The following is a 20,882-nucleotide window of genomic DNA, read 5'->3' as shown; positions in this document are numbered from 1 at the left end:
AGCGCCTCAGCACCCTCACAGGGAAGAGCTTCTGCCTTAGAGCTCAGCTCAGTCTCCCCTCTCTTGGGCAGGTTCAAGCCATTCCCCTTGGCCTGGCCCTACAGGCCCTTGTCCCAAGCCCCTCCCCAGCTTTCCTGCAGCCCCTTTAGGCACTGGAGCTGCTCTCAGGTCTCCCCTTCAAGAGCTTTCTCTTCTCCAGGCTGCCCCAGCCCAGCTCTCTCAGCCTGGCTCCAGAGCAGAGCTGCTCCAGCCCTCATACATAGATAAAATATACCCATTACAATGTACAGACATATACAAAAGTACATGAAATGTATCTGTTCTGAAGTACATAGAATATATCTGTTAAACAAATATTCTCTTGGTTATGGTTAAGCAATAAAACGCTATTTCATGATCTAATGAGCAAACTACAGAAATCCTTCCGATTCCAGCTTAAAGTCTACTTTTGCTCCTGGTTCCACTAGATGGTGGTAGAGAGCAAAAACAAGCTGCAGACTTGCTTCTAACTCTTAAATCTCCTTCTAAAGATACCTTGCCCTTCTGGGAACAGCTCTGCTCCAACCAGCTCAACTGTCACTCTCCTGCTCTATAGCATGATGTCTGGGTAGGTTTCAGAAGCAACAATGCCTATCAAAAAGATTACTTATGCCTCTAAAATTAAACTTGTTGAAGTAGTTCAGGATTGCTGCTCAAGAAGAGACAGGTATTAATAGCTTATGTTTTGGAATGAATATACTGTCAAATAGTTTCCCAGTTTAACTGCTGTGGGGTTCCCATTTCTGAGTTACAGATTCCTGAGGAGCCATGACTATTTAAAGATTACATTGTGAAGAGGTTTTAGACCAGCTGTAAAGAGGAAAGAGAAACTCCCACCAAGTCTATTAAGGCATTTCCCTGCTCTTCTGGATGTTACATCTGGAAGTAAATCTGCCTGTGGGAAAACTCCTAACTTGATGAACATCCAGCTTAGGCAATATTTCTTACCTTAGTAGGATATGAAGGTAGGAGCCCAGGCCTGTGAGAATATGCCACCATGCATGAAACTGCGTCACAGCTCCCACAACAGGAGGCATCTTCTCTCTCAGTGCTCTGTAAGAAACACCATGCAACGGTGGGTTATCTCCCAAGAGAAGCATCTCAAGTCACAGTGCTTGATTCTTAAATCACATAATATGTGTCTCACAAGTGAGGCTTCAGGTGTTCAGGCTTTCAGGGGGTGAGGAATAGCAGTTATATCTTATACCGTTAGGGTGGTGAGGCACTGGAATGGGTTGCCCAGGGAGGTTGTGAATGCTCCATCCCTGGCGGTGTTCAAAGCCAGGTTGGATGAACCCTTGGGTGCCATGGTTTAGTGTGAGGTGTCCCTGCCCATGGCAGGGGTTTGGAACTGGATGATCTTAAGGTCATTTCCAACCCAAACCATTCTGTGATTCTATTCTTTCAACACAGAAAGATACCAGCAAACTGGCTTCCTTACACATTTAAAGAAAGCACATGCTTCTTCATACAACAAGTGATCAGTTACTTCTGGACCTAAATGTGAGGGAACCTATTTATGGCATCCCACAGTCCCAAATGAGTTCTACCATTCTCCTCTCCAAAACCCTATGAACTACTGTCCATAGGATGAAATTCTATGCTCAAGTCTAAGAGAGGAAATGGGATCCATCAGACATCACATCTGGCAACCACACCACCTGTATTCTCTAGCTCCATGGAAGCTTAGCTTGCCTTTCTGCTGCTTCCACCAAGACAGAGCCAATAAGGAAGGAGATTTCAGTACAAGCAGTAGGTTGCAATGAGTGCCTAAAGCCTTATCCTGGAGGAAAGGCAAGTACCTGCACAAGGTGTGCACAGGTTGAGGATCTCTTGCATCAGGTTGCTAAGTTGCAGGAAACAATTAAAAGGCTGCGCAATATTAGAGAAGCTGAGATGGAGATGGTGGTTTCAGATTCATGCTCCTGCAGAAGACACTGCAGAGACTGAGGCAACTTGGACCCTGGTGACCCACAAAAGCAGCATCACAACAAAAACAAGGTGTGAAGCTTTAATAACTGCAGACACCCAGGAGCAAGGTCTGCAAATAGGAACTGTACCAGGAGCACACAGTGGGTACCATAGGAAGAAACAAGTGCTTGTAGTGGGTGACTCTGTTAAGGGACACTGAGATGCCCATCTGCTGGCTGCCAGGGAGTCATGGGTGTTCCTGCCTCCCAGGAGCTATGGGATGTTGTAGAGAGGGTATCACAACTTGTCAAGAGCACTGCTGCTCTTTCATGTGGGCATGAATAATGCTGCAAGCTGGAACATGAGCAGAATCACTGAACCAACGAGGTTGGAAAAGACCTTTCATGAAGTCCAAACATTACCACCACTAAACCATGTCACTGAGGGCATCACTTACACAGTTCCTGAACACTTTCAGGGATAGTGATTCCTTGGGCAGATGTTAAGGAAGAAAAACCTGCAGCTTCTGCAATACATATTTACTGCTTGATGCTGTAGTGTTCAATCCTCCTGCCTAAATGCTGATCCCTGAGCTACTGCTTAGTTTGCAGAGCTGCTCAGTCACAAATATGAACACAGAGCTTGGGTTCAGTCAGGCTGGGAATGAAACAGTCAACACACACACTGTGATCTCGACACAACCTTCAAGCCTTTGGATAGCAGGAGATCTCAAAGCTCAATTCAAAAGTGCATGGATCTAATGAGGGAAGCTGAGTGCTATAGATGTCTTCTTGTTGCTTTGGGTTGTTTTTCTTTAATAAGCTCTAGATTTGGTGAAATATGGATAAACAAACTCTGAACATTAACTGATAGGCAGTTTTGAACATTAAAAGCAGAGAGAGCAGGTAGGTGGATGATTCACAAGTTAGATCTTTAGAGAATAAAGAATTACAAGGAACAGGAGTATATTTTCTCCAAAGGCTTGAGTTATAATAGCACCTGCAGAAATCCCAGGCTCTGCAGACATCTGATTAAAGCCAGTACACAAGCATATTCATTCCGTTCGCAGCATGAAACAAGTTTTACAGGAAAGATGTTAACTTTTGTTCTCCCCTTCAGAAAATGAAGATGGAAATAAGTGCTTCAGCAGCTGCTGTAATCTTTGAGTCTAGGAACAAGTTCAAAAGCCCCACGGACCTGTGGGCTTAGTGAATTGGGGGTTATCACTCAGCAGTGATGTGATGCAGCTGCAAAAGTGAACCCTGATGCCAATATATGCAAAGTCAGTGTGTACCCAGCCACTTGCGTTGGCAAGTAACTTTTCTACCCCATTGGGATCAAGCGTTTCTAGGGATGATGGATTCAAAGTAAAACAGGGGAAGCTCAGGTTAGATATAAGGAAGAAGTGGCTGCCCCATCCCTGGCAGTGTTCAAGGCCAGGTTGGATACAGGGGCTTGGAGCAGCTGCTCCAGTGGAAGGGGTCCCTGCCTGTGGCAGTGGGTTGGAAGCTTTAAGGTCCCTTCCAAACCAAATTATTCTATAAGTTAAGAATAAGTTTTATATTGAGCACACCTATAACCTTTAAAAGAAGAGTTTCAAGAAAACTTTGTTGGAGAACTATTTCAATTGGCCTGGCCTAGTGCAGGGACTGCAAAGCCAGCATGGACAGATGGAGAACACCCAATCACTTTACCACACACTATGACCTGACCCTGACAAAGCAACCTACTAGGACAGTTCTGTCCACAATGGATTCAGCAGCATAACATCATATCAGATAGGCAAGGATGGATTTTCTGGATGTTGGCATCAGCCCTTCTAGAATCACAGAATGATGATTTAGCAAGCCACAGACCCTCCAAATTACTTCAGTGACATTACTTTATCTCTATTTAAAGTGAAGTTAGAGGTAAGGCACTGGAACAGGTTACCAGAAGTGGTAATGCTCCATCCCTGGCAGTTTCAAGGTGAGATTGAACAGAGCCTTGGGTGAGGTGTCCCTACCCATGGCAGGGGGTTGGAACTGGATGATCTTCAGGTCCTTTCCAACCCAAATCATTCCTTGATTCTATGAATTAAGAAGTTGATAAACCCACTGCTGAGTGCTGAATCGAGTCATAAGCAAACTGGATTAAACCCCTGCTGAATGTGTTGTAGGCAGTGTACAATACATACCTTGAGATGGACTTGAATAAACACCATATAAGAAAGAAAACTTTATGGTAGAAGACTGTTAAGAGTTATCCAGGCAAAGTGAAAGGACTCACCTCAATTTATCACAGAAAATGTTGTCCACATTCCAGAGAAAAAATCCCATTAAAAATACAGTTAAAGATGTATAGCCTAGACCTCTAAGCCATGGGTATACCCTAGAGAGAGAGAAAAGATGCAAAGTTTAGTCCCAGATGCTTTAAAGGCAACTTAAGACATATATAACTCCTATTACATACAAATAAACAGGTTTGCTTCCCAAAAGGAAAAATACCAACTTCAAATCTCATCTGTTAAAGTATTATATTTAACCACCTCCCCTCTTCTCCTGACTTCCCATTCTCCAAGATTAGTCTTTTATATGTTGTACTTCCATATTTCTAACTGTTCCATTAAACCCTGCTATCTCCTAATGCAACAAATAGGAAAACTGAAGTTGGGAAAACACATTCATTCTTCAATCCCAGTTAAAAACCAGCCATGCTACAAATCAGTCCTCTACCCAGAGAAGAGGCTCTTTTCCAATCCATGATATCCCTCTACAAGGGGACTTGGTTAAATAAGGTTTTTCAAAGTGACTGTAGTCCTTTGTGACTGTAGACCACCATAGAATCATAGAATAGTTAGGGTTGGAAACGACCTTAGGATCATCCAGTTCCAACTCCAACTAACCAAATGAAGAGGTTTAGAAAACAGTATTTTCATGTCATTTTTTATTGCTGAGTGCTATTTGGGATGGAAAAATATCAATTTCATTGGGGGGGGCAGGGAATACTCTTTAGGATACACTAAACACACTGAAGAATCATATGGAAGAAAGTGCATCATTAATAAATGTACCCTCACTATCTGCATTCAGTTTGGAGCACGGAATTGTAACTTCCTACATGGATGTTGGTAGCATTTTCTCCTTTCCCAGTAACAAGTCCAAAATCAGACCCAATTCCCACCCTAAAGTCTACAATGGACTGCAATGCTGTTCAAGCTATCTTTAAGCATAATGAATGCACAGTTTAGATCCTGGGTTAAAACACATTCCCCAGCTGGTTTTTCTCTGCTGTGTTACACACAGCACACGTTTCAGGGCTGTGAGCAGAGGCATCCAACACGTGCAAAAGATGACAGGTAGAGCTTCTTCCACAAGGCAAACTGATCACATACAATTTGTGCTTGTTCACAACAAGTGCATTGCCAATATAAACCAGCAAAACTATTTAGTCTAATAGATGCATGGACAGCATGCAGTACATGGCAGAGAGCACACTGTAATACTCCCAACTCAGTGCTCTAGAGACAGAAGCAAGCCCAGGACATGAAAGAGCATCAAATGGTATGTTGTACATGCTGGTAATTAGATAATTACAGCTAGAATTGATCAGGGAATAAATGGTGGTGTTTTGTGAAGGGATAAGAGGGAGACTGGCACACTTACTAATGGGGAACATGCTTTGTGAACAGAGAATGACGTTTGCCAAGCTGTAATCCTGGGAAGGAAGCAGCCCCAAGAACGAGACAAGAAGCATAAAGGAAACAGGGCAAGAACAGCAGCAAATGATGGGGATAGGAGGATGCAGCAGCCTGGAAGGAATAACATGCTGCTCTTTGAGATTTCATCAGTGATGGCAGTGACAGGACAAGGAATGGGTTCAAACTTAAACAGGGGAGATTTGGTTTAAATATAAGGAACAAATTCTTCCCTGTGAGGGTGCTGAGGCGCTGGCACAGGGTGCCCAGAGAAGCTGTGGCTGCCCCATCCCTGGAAGTGCTCAAGGCCAGGTTGGACACAGGGGCTTGGAGCAGCTGCTCCAGTGGAAGGGGTCCCTGCCTGTGGCAGGGGTTGGAGCTGGATGAGCTCTAAGGTCTCTTCCAACACAAACCAGTCTGGGATTCTATGATTTTCATTCTAAGCTCAGAGCAACTTCAAGCCCCATACCAAGACATATAACTGGTAGGAAGCTAATGCATATTAAGGAAATAAGAAACATAATAAGCTGAAATCATGGTTAATACGTAAGATGAAACAGGCTGGGACAAGTGCTAGCACTATCAATGGAAAGACAGGAGTATGTTTTAGCAATGCAGAGGAACTAAATCCAGAAGTGCACGTGGGGATGACTTTCAGAGGAAGAAAGGTGACCTTTAGCTTAGCACAACTTCTCCAGCAGAACTTCATATTAATCATAGAATTGCATAATACTTCAGGATGGAAGGGGCCTTAAAGCTCATCCTGCTCCAACCCCTGTCACGGGCAGGGACCCCTTCCACTGGAGCAGCTGCTCCAAGCCCCTGTGTCCAACCTGGCCTGGAGCACTGCCAGGGATGGGGCAGCCACAGCTTCTCTGGGCACCCTGTGCCAGCGCCTCAGCACCCTCCCAGGGAACAGCTTCTGCCCAAGAGCTCAGCTCAGTCTCCCCTCTCTTGGGCAGGTTCAAGCCATTCCCCTTGGCCTGTCCCTACAGGCCCTATGAAAATGCAAGGAGATGATCCACTCCCTTACAACCAAGCAGAACATGGGCATTATGTACCTAGTTAAGGAAATTTTGCCACTGCCAATTTCTCAAGCCCACCAAAAGAAAGATGCAAATACTCAGTTGTATCTTATACCACTGAACAAAACATTTACTTACCATAACACTATATAAACAGATCGTAGAACTATAATGGAAACTAGCGTTCCATACATGATCTGGAAATAAAAACAGAGATAAAATTCAGTACTTGGATTCAAGAGACTTTATAAAACACCACAGGAATACACCATTTTTGATGGCCCTGTTGATTTGTATGTCTTAGTCTCAGGAAAACAGCATCACCTCTACCTACAGCTCCAGAAAGTCTTCCATGAAAGTGTCACATTGCAAACCATGTCCTTTATGCAATTATAGGAAAAGTCAGCTGTGTAAAACTGCTGTTTCTTGCATTAGAAAGCAAGCACTAGATGGCACTCAGCACCTGAAAGCAAACCGGTAACTCACTCCCATCACCTCTTCTGTATCAGTGCGGTTGTGTAAGCATCAGCTAAACCTGTGTCTGAAAGCTGTACTTCCTTCACTGGTATTTGATTAATGCATCTTCCTGCAAGCAAACACCTGGATAGACTACGCAGTGTGCCCACACTGAGCTCCAGCACAAAAGAAACTTTCCAGGAAGCCTTCAGATCTATGATGGAATGTTGGGATTCAACCTAAATAGTGGGAAGGCTGCACGCTCTGAAAAGATCCACAAGCAAGATCCAGCTCGCTGTAGGCTTGATGAATATGAATGTAATCACCTGACTTATACAAAAAGTCAAAGTAACCATTTATTTTCTGCCTCGTGATCTTTAGATCACTCTCCCTGTTGTGATTCACAAGCTTAGGATCCCCACAGCACCACCTACAAGGTGTACAGACTATAGAAAAGATGTGGTCCATCACACCTCAAAAGTGATGCAGCAGTCACTGCAGCAGGGAGGGTTTTCAGACACCAGTGATGTTAAATTACACCCCATGCCTTTTACCCTGGACACCGTTTTCCCCCTGCCAGATCCAGTTTGTTCCAAGCACTTGTGCCCTGCTCTTTGCCTCTCTCCAGTAGCCCACAAGCTGCTCACTGTTCTTCACTTCCTTGTTCACTCACTTTCCTGTCTCACTTTGCTTTTAGTTACCTCCTATCAAATGCTGCCTTGTTCCCTATGAAACAGAAAAATACTGTTTGCTGCCTGTTTTTAAAAGCAACTAAACCTCAGAGTGGTGTTTACAAACCAGTGGCCTTACCTTGTTGTATCGACCTCTTGTACTTTTTCTTCCCTTAGACTACACTGTCTTCAAGCCAGTGGCTACCTTTGCTGTAACCAGGGCATTCAGCTATTACTATCCTGCACGCACATGCACGTGTCCACTCATCTAATATAAAATAGATAGCTGTAATAACACAAAGTGAAACCTGCTTTTCAAAAGCCCATAAAGGCAAATTTTCAACTTCCTTTTAGCTTTAAGGATGAGGTTCACAGCACACACTGCATCATCAGTGCACATATCCAGAACAAGACAAACAACAGAGCCCTTGTGTTTGACAACAGGTAAAATAAGCCCCAATACTGACTATGAAGAAGTCATTCAGCACATTTGCATTGAGAGTGAAATCAAATCATTTCAGTAACTACACTACTGCTGCTGTGTGTTCTGCTCTGTAGAGCTAAACAAAGCTCAACTCTTTGAAAGGCAAATTGGTTCTGGCTTATACTTTAAACAAAACTGGTGGCTAATGCCAGTCCTCTTGCTGGGGTGCAGCACATAACTCAGGATAAACCCAAACAAAACCTGCTATGCACAGCCTGAGTACCAAGTGCTCATCAGTCCCAAGTAGACAGGGGACTGCTCAGGTGTGCTAGGGTGTCATTCTTCATCATGATACCATATAACAAATACAGACTAAACTTAACAGTTCAATACCATTTACTTACTCAGGCTCATCTGAAAGAGCCTGTTTCATTTTCCTAATCAAAACCAGTCATTTATTCCAAGAGAGGGGTCACACAGAGGAAGAAACTGAGTAGAAAGGCTCCTCTGGAACTCAAATCACAGTATGATGCCCTTTCCTTGCTCCTATCCTCCCTTCTTCCAGTTTCTGTTGCTAAAATGCTCTCCTGCAGGAAAGAGAGAGGAAAAACCTTACCCATGAAGAGAAATACCTCTCCTATTCATCAGGGGTCTGACTACCCTCAGGCTTTTATCCAATTTACTCTCAGGTTCTTTGTAAAAGGTGTTAGTGTCAAACTATGCCTAGAGAAACAGGCCTGAAACACAGGCTAAAAATGCTGTATTTTTGCAGTTATCAGAGCAACAGCTAAGAAAAGCTTTCATTGTAATGCCTGTGGCTTGGTGTCTCCTAGAGAGCTGCTTAATGGCCTGCAGAAGAGGACAGCCTTCATGGAGGGAGGAAGGGAACAACGTAAAAGGAACCTCGGAGTGACTGAATTAAGATATGCCCACAGCTGACACTTCCATTTCTGGCCTTTTCTGCTCCCCCACACAAACAGGTTGTTAACAGTAAAACACAGTCGTGTTTAAAAGCCTGTGAAAGACTGGAACACCAAAGCGTTCCGCTCTGCAGGCTCCAACCCTCCTTCCTCTTCATGCTGAAGGCAATGAGCACCGAGGTGGTGTTGCTGGGATCAGCAGGGGCTGGAGCTGCGCATCCGCTTACTAAAAGCCTGTAAACCAAGAGCTACACAATTTAGTTTAGACTTCAGGGAACAGTGCTTCTTTTTTACTCCTTTACCACCCATGGATTAATGATTTTCATCATAGAATGGTTTGGGTTGGAAAGGACCTTAAGATCATCCAGTTCCAACCCCCTGCTATGGGCAGGGACACCTCACACTAAACCATGGCACCCAAGGCTTCATCCAACCTGGCCTTGAACACTGCCAGGGATGGGGCAGCCACAGCTTCTCTGGACACCCTGTACCAGTGCCTCAGCACCCTCACAGGGAAGAGCTTCTGCCTTATCTCCAATCTAAACTTCCCCTGTTTCAGTCTGAACCCATCACCCCTTGTCCTATCACTGCAGTCCCTAATGAACAGCCCCTCTCCAGCATCCTTGGAGCCCCCTTCAGACACTGGAAGCTGCTCTGAGGTCTCCACGCAGCTTCTCTTCTCCAGGCTCAACAGCCCCAATATTCTCAGCCTGGCTCCATACAGGAGCTGCTCCAGCCCCTGCTCATCCTCGTGGCCTCCTCTGGACTTGTTCCAACAGTTCCATGTCCTTTTTATGCTGAGGACCCCAGAACTGCACACAATGCTCCAGGTGAGGTCTCACCAGAGCAGAGCAGAGGGGCAGGATCACCTCCTTCACCCTGCTGGTCACGCTCCTGTGGATGCAGCCCAGGATACGGTTGCTTTCTGGTCTAAAGTTTGTAAGATATTCTCCATCCATCCCATTTAAGTATAAAATGAAGATTCTACCTTATTCAAGTTGACTCTGATTTTTCAATTCCTTTACCTCCCTTTGTTCTTCTTTAACTAACACATCACTTATGTGACAAATGAAAACCCAAAGAAGTTTTGTGCTATTTTGTCTCACAGTGCCTTTAACCTGTAAGCCAAAAGAACACCCTTACACTACAACTGAAACAAAAGGAAACAGCAGAATCTCATCATCTTTTGTTATCACTAGACAGTTCCCTCTTTGGTGTTTAAGATGCAAATACGGCTGCTTGTATTTCAGCTTTGAAGCCTGTATCTTTGCAATGGGGAAAAAAACATTAATACACAGTGGATTTACCTGATAAAAGGGCCAAATATGAAGAACATCCTGCTAATTCACAAATGGGAAAGAAGCATTTCAGCACTCAGCATTTGACAGTGTTTTTGATGTGGAGGCAGTTAAATCACATAGACTCACTTCTTATACCAGCTGGAGGCAAGGCTGGTACTCCATACTGGAGTGAGCATATAAAACTGGTTCTTCACCTACCCTTCTAGTACAGAAAGCTGCAATAACCTGTTATTTCCACCTCTTTGCTTCCTCTGTTCCTGGCCTTCTGCCCATCTTTGGTTAATAAAGTCCATTTATCAGCCTCCAATATTAGTGTACACATTGGGAACCGCACAGAGAGATTTTAGGTTCTTGGCAAGCACTACTTATCTATTAATATAGCAACCAGCTATCAAAATATAGTCAGCCTAAGGACTTGGAGATGGAAACTGTATTTGCAAGTTACAATGAAGAAAACAGACTTCTACATGTTCTTAAGGCTTCTGAAAGAAGGAATGACAACCCCCATGATGACACTGAAACACTCAGCATAGCTGCAGCTGTTTAGTACCACACATTGCTTTGACAGCTCCTGAATGAACTAATTCAGATCCACTTTAGTTGGTCCTGCTTAGATGCACGTACAAAGCAACACGCTGCATGATACAGAGCAGCTCACCAGAGCTTATGGGACAGTCTGCAGGGATAAATTGAGCTTGTAGAGCTGATCCTTTGGAGAGTCTGAACATCCTTCCACGTTCCCTAAGCTATTGTGCAGATACAAGCATGAGCCAGAATGAAAACTGCAGCAGGAGGGACTCTGGAGAGCTGTAGGACACTGAGTCCACAGATTCCCCAAATGGGGAGTCCTGTGAATTTGAACAATGTCTTGACATAACATATTCTTTGTGCAGTTTCAGGCTCCTGTATCTACTTTGACATACACGTTGCGCTGTGATTTGACTTCCTTCTTTGCATTTGTACGTTTAAAACACCTAAGGAGAACAATTCTATTAATTGTGGTACTGAGGCAAATGAAATACCTTTTGCTCCCCTCAAGTCACATAAAATTGCTAAATCCAATGCTTGTATTTTACTTTCTAGCAGAAAATTCACTGGTCATATTATTATGCTGTGATCAGCAAACCCAGAGACTGCCTTCCTCCCTCCTTGGGGGATCTATATGCACTTTAGAACAAGAATAGCTGGTGTTTGCTCATCAGTGCATACTCTTCTGTTCTGCCATCCTGGTCCTCAGGGTCTTTCAGTTGTTTCTTCATCTCCGCACTCAGTGATGCCTTTGAACTTGGTATAATCACAGATATCATCAGTACACAACTTGGGTTTTTCCTGGTATGGGTTGTGAAATACAAACAGTGCCACTAGTGATCCCCAGACAGTCCAGACCGAGCCTGCCTTTCATCATCTCCTTTAGCCATCTTCTACCAGTCACTCCCTTCCCCTATTTGCAATTCTCATCCTGATCTACTTCTCCAGCTCACTGAAGTTTCTCATGGGACACCGCTTCTAGAATGGCTACACGAAAGACACCTTTTAAATCACATCTGATGCAGAAGAAACAACTATTTAATCTCATGTTCTATTTACCTTTCCATTATCTTTTGGCTCAAAAAGCGCTTCAAACTCTTGCAGCAGATGACTATGCAAATAAAACAGGCTTTTAGATCTGCTGCATTATTCACATAGCCAAATGAATGAGGTTTTTGATCTCTGCGAGGGTAGAGCCAGTATATGGTATGCAGCCACTAAACAAATCAGGATGGAAACCAATGCTTTGCAGTGACAGCTTTCTAGGCTGTATCATATTAGAAAGAAGGCTACTTGCAAGACTTGAGTCTAAAAGCTTAACTGCCAGGGTAATTTCTTCTTCTTCCAGGGCAATCTGATATATAAGTGTTCACAAACTGTGCAGACAAGGCTCTCAGTGACATGGTTCAGTGGTGGCCTTGGCAATGCTGGGGTAGAAGTCGAACTTGATGATCTTAAAGGTCTTTTCCAACCCAGTTGATTCTACGACCTGTGTGTCTATGGATCACTCCACACCAACAGCCATTCTTCCCCCACCCCTTTCCTTGTATCAGCACAAATACACACGCAGTAAACAGGGATGAGCAGCTAATCTGATTTACAGCTAATTCTGAGGAGAGTTTGAACCTGCTGAGTTCCCAAATCAAATTCCCCTCAGAAAGTAAATCTGTGTGCCAGATGGGAAGGAGGGAAGGGAGAGGCGTAGCTACTTGCTTTGACAATGATGCTGGCTTAAATACAACCACAGAACTGGGACATAGGGTTGTTTAGCACCATGGGAATTAGGTAATAACAGTGCTCTAGCCTAGAGATTTTGACATAAACAAGACAATACATGCTTGTAAAGGCCACTGTTATCTTTCATTTAACTGATGAGGTGGTAGAAAATACCATATCAGTTGTCAGGCAGAGAAATCAGGTATTTTTCCCCTTTTAATGATGTGTAGCCTCCAACAGACCAAATTATGCATCTCACCCCTCCTATGGTTAAAGCATTAAGGCCCTTAAAGCTCTGCAATACGTGGATGGAGGCAAAGAAGCTGGTGTGTGTTGCCACTGTGCCATGAATAACAAACCAAACTCCCCTTCATGCCTGCTGGCAGTAAGCAATTTATGAGCCTAAATTGGGAAGGAAAGAAGAAAGTAATTCACTGAGAAATAAGGCTTGGAGCCTGGCTATTAAATATAACAGAAACCTTTCCCATTCTTATTGCTCTCCTTTCTGGGGGAAAAAAACCACACCACACTGAAACAACAACCAATATGAAGCTGTCCATGTAGTTACTCCCCTTTCTGTGAGGCTGACAAATGGTGATGATCATAGACAAGTACCTAAAGGAATCAACTTCTGCTTTCCAATACAGTTAGGGACCGAGACTGTGATTTAAACTATGACCACACAAGTATATTTAACTTGATACTTCAAGTCCATGAGATACAATCAGCTGGGAAATACTTAGTGAAATTACATTGATTCTCTTTTTTAATGCACTCTAAAATAAAGGATAAGTATGAAGAAAAGAACCTTGCTTAGGCGTGCAGAGAAATGTTTCCTCTGGATTTATGATGTATTTGGCAAAGAGCGTGAAAAAAACCCATGAGTGCAGTACTTGAACGTTTGGAATGGGGCCACAACTGTATGTTCTCCATAAAAATCAATTTGGAAAGAGCTGTTGTAAAAAGTCCAGCACTTTTATGGGTCTAAATCTTTTCTACATTGATTCCTCATGTATAAATTGTAACAGGGAATTCATACACTGAACCTAAGAGAAACCAGATGTAAAAAATTAAAGGTCTGGAGCAGCGGTTTAAAGCTTCCCCTATTTCCCTCTTTCCCCACAAGTCACAAGGCCAGACTGGATGGGGCTTGGAGCAACCTGCTCTAGTGTGAGGTGTCCCTGCCCATGGCAGGGGGCTGGAACTGGATGGTCTTGAGGTCCTTTCCAACCCTAACTATTCTATGATCTATCACCCCTGAATCTATGATGTGGGACAATAGCTATGGCAATGCATCAATGCAGTGAAGCTGTGATGTATTTATTGCCATAAACATAGACTGAGTAGATAACTGATTAAAGAAACAAAAGTCCAGTGTCAGCAATAAATTCTGCCACTGTAGTTAACAAAATTAAGTCACTTCCTTCAAAACCAGTTATAACCAGCTTAGTAAAAGCATCAGCAATTGCTGCTTTCAACCCAGCCTGTATCTCCCTGTTGGAAATAGAAGTATAGGGAAAGAACAGAAAGGATTTAATTAACATTAGCAAAAAACCCTGTGAGTTTCTCTTTATATCTATAGGTACAGTAACAATTCATGTCTCTAGGAGACATTTTTTTTGGAACAGCTTGGAATTTATTATCAGAGGATTCATTTTATTCCTCTGTGCTTCACTAATCCACCAAGAGGAACCACCTATCAGTTTTACAGCTGCTGATGCAGCAGGTATGCTTTGACAAGCGATGGCACTACTGATTTCAGACATTAAGGCTTTAAAGCTATGTCCTGCAAAGAGCTCAAGGCTTTTGCTTGTAGTTTTTCAGCTGTTATCCCTAATGAAAACATCATAAATGAGGGAAAACTGCTCATGGCATGCACAAGTGAGCGTGATTTCTAACCTCCTGTGAAGAGGCAAGTCATACAAGTCCTATCTCAACAAGCACTGAATGCATATTAATACTCTTTGGCTGCTATAAAAGGAACCAGCACCAAATACGCCATTAAGCAGGTTGGATGAAGCCTTGGGTGCCATGGTTTAGTGTGAGGTGTCCCTGCCCATGGCAGGGGGGTTAGAACTAGATGATCTTGAGGTCCTTTCCAATCCTAACTATTCTATGATTCTATGACCATAACAACCAGTCTGCTCCACAACCCTACAAGACATCCTGTGTTCAAATTCAGCCTGAATTTACACTATATAAAATGGAGTAGTTAAAAAGACCCCAAATTACTATGTTAAAATGGAGAGAAGAACATGGTGCTGGCACCCAAACCATGTTAGGAAGTCAGGTCACAGTTTCCCAGCAGCTGCTAATGGAAAGCAGTGGATAAGGATTCATCAAACCCTCCCTCTTACACACACCATTGCCCACAGCGAGGGTCACCTCATCGCGCTTGCCACTGATGAAACCCACATGGAACATTAGGTCAAATGCCAAATCACAACATGCATTAAACCATTCCAGTTTTACAGGTCTCCAAGTGAAGGGATGGCAACATGACAAACTGTGTTTGCCTTCCATCTTTGGGTACAAACACACGTAAAACATCCCAATAAAACAGTTTAAAACCCAGGTTAGGTTCTCCAACAGAGCAAGATTTACCTGATGGAATACAGGCTCTTTCAAATTCAAGTAAACCTGGAAAGATTAAAAAGAGAAGTAATTTACAACAGAGAACAGTGTTACATTAATCTAAATACTGCCAAGACTTGTTCTGTTAGAATCAAGACACAAATGCCTATACAAGCACCATAAAAGTTGCTTAAACATAGTTTCCTCTGGCAAAACCTGAGGGTTTAATTGTGGAATGATTTTAAATTAAAGAGCTCAAACAGAGACATTAACATCTAGAATCAACTCATTTAATACGAGTTGCAACGCACAGAAAAACAATTAAGATACAGGAATTACCAGTCTCAGTATGCACTGCAAGAAGCCAATGTACTCTAATTTGAATTGCTGTTATTCATGGGTTTTGACAAAGCTTTAGAATGTCATCGATTCATTTTACAAGGTAGCTTTTCCTATTGTTAATACAGTACATTTCATTCCGGCTTTGGAAGAGAGAAGGGCACTGGACCTTCAGCGTAACATGCCATAAGTGTAATATATCTTAGGAGGTAGAGAACAGTATTTTGATGGCAAAAATGACCTATTATAATACTTCTTATTTAAAAATTGGCTATCAATACAAATAACAAAGGAAATTCCATCTGTGGTTGACAGGCAGCAATAAACTCGTTTTAGTCATAAAGGGAACACACAGCAGTGGGAAAGGGAATCAAGTCATGACAGTTTGAATCATTCTGATTTAACAGCTGTTCCTTTCTTATTTGGGTGGCTGTTTTAAACCACCACTCAATAGCCTGGACTGTGTATCACCTTTTGCAGTCTGTTGAACAGGATTATTCTCATTTCTGTAACTGAATTAAAGACAGAGAAGATGAGGAATGCAGCTTGTCCGAGGTATCAAAAGCCAGCAGTGACTGCTCTTCTTACATTCTTATTCTAGCAACTGGATTATTGCTTTTCGTTTTCATTTATTCTATACAGGGTTTAGACAGAAAGGTTTCCAGTTTCACTCTCTGCTCTGGAGCCAGGCTGAGAGAGCTGGGCTGGGGCAGCCTGGACAAGAGAAGGCTCCTGAAGGGGAGACCTGAGAGCAGCTCCAGTGCCTAAAGGGGCTGCAGGAAAGCTGGAGAGGGGCTTGGGACAAGGGCCTGGAGGGACAGGCCAAGGGGAATGGCTTGAACCTGCCCAAGAGAGGGGAGACTGAGCTGAGCTCTTAGGCAGAAGCTGTTCCCTGGGAGGGTGCTGAGGCGCTGGCACAGGGTGCCCAGAGAAGCTGTGGCTGCCCCATCCCTGACAGTGTTCAAGGCCAGGTTGGACACAGGGGCTTGAAGCAGCTGTTCCAGTGGAAGGGGTCCCTGCCAATGGCAGGGGGTTGGAACTGGATGAGCTTTAAGGTCCCTTCCAACCCAAACCCGTCTGGGACTCTACAGTTCTCTGACCAACACAATATTCCCAACCAAAGGATGATTTATCCTTCTTGACCGGAAGTGAGAAGAGATCCAGTGCTGCCTCTAAAACATCCCTTTGGAGGAAGGAAAACTGGCAAGCTACAGGTGGAAATGCCATATTAGAAAATACTTACTATGCTGACTACGAAGCTGTATGTTATTAACAAGAAAAGCAGTGGATAATTGACTGTATTCTTGTACTTGAAACATTCATACCTGGAAGAGAATATAAAGAAGAGTGATAACATTCATCTCTTGTCATATAAAGGATGCATTTTTCAAGGTATATTCACAAACTTTGTGAGCAAATTGATCCAAATGAGTCTTAGGCGCCTAAAGAAACCATATCTCTTCCAATAAAGATGTGTCATTGTAAGATAAAAATCCATACTTTTACCAATAAATGTGTTTTTTTAAAACAAATCTAATGCAAAAACCCCAATAAGCCCATGCATATAGAGTCAGTGGGAAGAGTTTGGGACTCAGAAGCACTTTCAGAAGGCGCTTAAGGGGTGATAATGGATGGCAAATTAGAAATGAGTTTCAAATGCAATACAGCTGCCAAAACGCATTACATCTGTGAGCTAAAGGCAGTGTGGGAAAGGGGCTGCCTTACAAAACACTGAACTCCAGAGATCTGTTAAAATGCAGATTGTTTATGGCTTTACACAGTCACAGTGCAGTAAATTTGTCAGATTGGGTAGTGGTAGAAGTGGAAGGCAGAAGCAGCTCATTGCTGCCAGCATGTAAAACAACTCATTGAAATTAGCTGCACAGTCTTTACACTATGGTTCAGTCACAGTTGTGATGGAATGATACACACACAGACTGCATCTCCATCACAAAAACACAACAAAAACCCCCTATGAGAAGCATGGGAGCATTAGGGCTAGGGGAAGGTGTCTGTGTCACTCCAAGCTACATCTACCCAGTTTGTTTCTTTATAAACTTCTATATTTAAGACACTGTTGTGGATGAATGAAAGGAAACAAAGAAAAAACATGTAGGAATATCTGGGCAACAAATTATAAGAGCACAATGTGCTACACTGCAGAATGGCTTTGCAAAGTAATGAGACAACTTGAGAGTCAGGAGAACCTTATGGCAGTCTTCCAATAACAAAAGGGGCTACAGAGAAGCTGGAGAGGGGCTTGGGACAAGGGCCTGTAGGGCAAGGCCAAGGGGAATGGCTTGAACCTGCCCCAGAGAGGGGAGACTGAGCTGAGCTCTTAGGCAGAAACTGTTCCCTGGGAGGGTGCTGAGGCGCTGGCACAGGGTGCCCAGAGAAGCTGTGGCTGCCCCATCCCTGGCAGTGCTCAAGGCCAGGTTGGACACAGGGGCTTGGAGCAGCTGCTCCAGTGGAAGGTGTCCCTGCCCATGGCAGGGTTTGGAGCTGGATGAGCTTTAAGGCCCCTTCCAACCCGAACCAGTCTGGGATCCTATGTACAAGGGAATGTCCTGTGCAGAACTACCCCTTCACCTACCTTCAAAGAGAACAAAATGATCATTAAAGGCCTCCTCAACTAAACATTAGCTCATTTTCACAACATCTTAATTACGACCAGACATACTTACACAGAATCTTATTAGAGCCATGAATGCAGTAAGACTTCAGTGCTTTCAAAGATAACAGAGTAACCATTGCACAAAATAAGCATGATTTTCTTATTCTAACAGATCTTTATAGCCACTTCTCATCCTTTTCCCCAGTCACATTCAAACCAGACAAAATAAATGCAAAAGCAATTTCAAGGCAACAGGGAGCTACAATGGAAGTATTTCCACTAACAGAGGCATTACAATTCTGATCCAGCTTTTGCAGAAACCATACTAATGTATGAATCACAAACTGATGGGGACTTCCACAGATGTGGGTTTAATCCTACAGCATCCCATCACCACTGCAAGCTCCCAGAGATGCCCCAGTTTTCAATGGCTGAATATTTGGTATGTTTGAAAGCAAAAAAGACAATGTTTTTTCCCTGTCTTTTTGTCTGCAACAACTTGATTTATGGTTTGGATTTTCCGAGTGACAGAACAAATGATGTTAAATCCAGGCCTTGCAGCAACAGGCAGGAAAAAGCCAACTTATGGTATCTTTGCAGTTGCCAAACGCCACATTGCTCCCAAAAGGAAAAGGGAGAAACCGTCTTGGCATGGCATTAAGCTGTCATGCATGTTCCAAGACACTCTGCTCAAAATATGCACTCAGCTCCTCATAAAACTCTTTCTTCTTTCATTTTCCACATGAGTGGAGAGCAGGTTTGACCAGAAATCTGAGATTTGCACTTGGAGTCAGACTATAGCACAGAAATACAGCTCAAATCCATTCATTTTGGAGGTGTTACTGCAGTTGATTTATGAGGGCTGCTGCTCACATACCAAGTAAGCCTGAGCTCTGGTTGTATACTACAGAAAGTCTTTTAAGAAGTATTTCTTTTTCCTATTAAACAAACACTGGTAAAACATCACTAAATGAGCAAGAACTAGGACTGAAGCCAGCCTGGTGCTCTAATGGGCAAATCTTAAGGCTGCAAAACAGAGATCTCACTGAAAGCAATAGAAGCTTCAGTGTCAGCCTCACTAGACACCAGATTGGGCTTCACAGACACTAAATGGTTACTAGTTTATAAGTAAGCAATAAGAAAGAAATAACAAGTACTTACAGGCAGTAGACAAACACACAACAACTGTATATCATTGGCAGCTCATCCAACAGCTATAAAAAGCAGAGACATCAAGACATGAAAAGTACTTTTAACTCACAGGAAATTCATTAAAGAGAGAGAAGTCTTAAGAAAACAGTTTTAAAGTCATTTGGAGAAGGACTCTTCATCGGGGACTGCAGTGATAGGACAAGGGGTGATGGGTTAAAACTGAAACAGGGGAAGTTCAGGTTAGATATAAGGAAGACGCTCTTCCCTGTGAGGGTGCTGAGTCATGGGTACAGGGTGCCTAGAGAAGCTGTGGCTGCCCCATCCCTGGCAGTGTTCAAGGCCAGGTTGGACAGAGCCTTGGGTGCCATAGTTTAGTGTGAGGCGTCCCTGCCCATGGCAGGGGGTTGGAACTGGATGATCTTAAGGTCCTTTCCAACCCAAAGCATTCTATGATTCTATATGCACCTTCCTGACTGTACTTCAATGCAACTGAAAGCTCCTGCATTAATAAGTTTATTATCCTCAATCTTTAGTATATGATGTCTCATAAAAAGCCCACCCTTCAAAGGATCTTACCATTTGTACTCTCCATACGTCCTAAAACATTGGTAAGAATTAGTTTTGGGAAGTCAGCCTAAACAAACCTGCTCAATACAAGCAGCAGCATCTTCTTGCTTCTGTGCAAACTTCACAGAGAAGCTGAAATGCATTTTTCCCATAAGATAAAATAGAACTTTAGGCCTTTAGGGAAGTATGTGGCGATGTGTTTGCATGTTTACTTCCTGATTTTGGAACTTTCTTACATTGTGTTAATTCAGAGACAGGGTTTTGAGAGTTTAGATGAGCTCTTAGGCAGAAGCTGTTCCCTGTGAGGGTGCTGAGGTGCTGGCACAGGGTGCCCAGAGAAGCTGTGGCTGCCCCATCCCTGGCAGTGTTCAAGGCCAGGTTGGACACAGGGGCTTGGAGCAGCTGCTCCAGTGGAAGGGGTCCCTGCCCGTGGCAGAGGTTGGAACTGGATGAGCTTTAAGGTCCCTTCCAACACAAACCAGTCTGGGATTTCCATTTACTGTGGGGGAAATACAGACTGTCAGCACACACTTCTGAATGTAGGTTTCTTAGTTTTGAACTTTGATTCAAAGATCAGTTTCCTTTATCTTCTCACACCTAAAACAGGACCAGCCTCCTTGTGTCCCTTTAGAATGGCTTGTACTTGAGAATAAGAAACAGAGGAAGACTCAGCTGTTGCTACTCAGAAGACACTGACTTCACTATTCATGTTACAGATACATCTAGATTAGTAGGACACATAATAAAAAACATTAAGATGAAAAAAGGGATGCAATAAATAGCAATAACTCTAGTCTTATTAACCTGCAGTTGTGTGAAAAGATGATGTAAATTCCCAAAGGGTGAAGTGTCTTCTACCAACATAATTGCTTATAGTTCTTATTTTAGGGTTTATATTTCTATATACCTATAGATGGAAAACAAGACCTGTGCTACTCCTGTTGAGAGCAGGAGTCGTGTACCATGATA

At 43.3% G+C, this 20,882-nt stretch overlaps 1 protein-coding gene across 1 annotated transcript in view; it reads right to left on the bottom strand.

Moving 5' to 3' along the window:
• ACER3 (alkaline ceramidase 3) overlaps nucleotides 1-20,882 on the bottom strand; it is a 58,787-nt gene that overhangs the window by 3,654 nt on the left and 34,251 nt on the right. The window contains exons 4-9 of the mRNA XM_034059999.1: nucleotides 19,356-19,408; nucleotides 16,824-16,905; nucleotides 15,272-15,307; nucleotides 6,790-6,848; nucleotides 4,219-4,320; nucleotides 988-1,092 (exon numbers count right to left, since the gene is read on the bottom strand). Of these exons, the coding sequence (XP_033915890.1) occupies nucleotides 988-1,092; nucleotides 4,219-4,320; nucleotides 6,790-6,848; nucleotides 15,272-15,307; nucleotides 16,824-16,905; nucleotides 19,356-19,408 (437 nt within the window). The remainder of the gene's footprint in view (nucleotides 1-987; nucleotides 1,093-4,218; nucleotides 4,321-6,789; nucleotides 6,849-15,271; nucleotides 15,308-16,823; nucleotides 16,906-19,355; nucleotides 19,409-20,882) is intronic.

This window comes from Melopsittacus undulatus, chromosome 2 (genome assembly GCF_012275295.1).
Source record: "Melopsittacus undulatus isolate bMelUnd1 chromosome 2, bMelUnd1.mat.Z, whole genome shotgun sequence".
Taxonomy (NCBI): Eukaryota; Metazoa; Chordata; class Aves; order Psittaciformes; family Psittaculidae; genus Melopsittacus; species Melopsittacus undulatus.
This window is presented reverse-complemented; position numbering and strand designations above follow the sequence as displayed.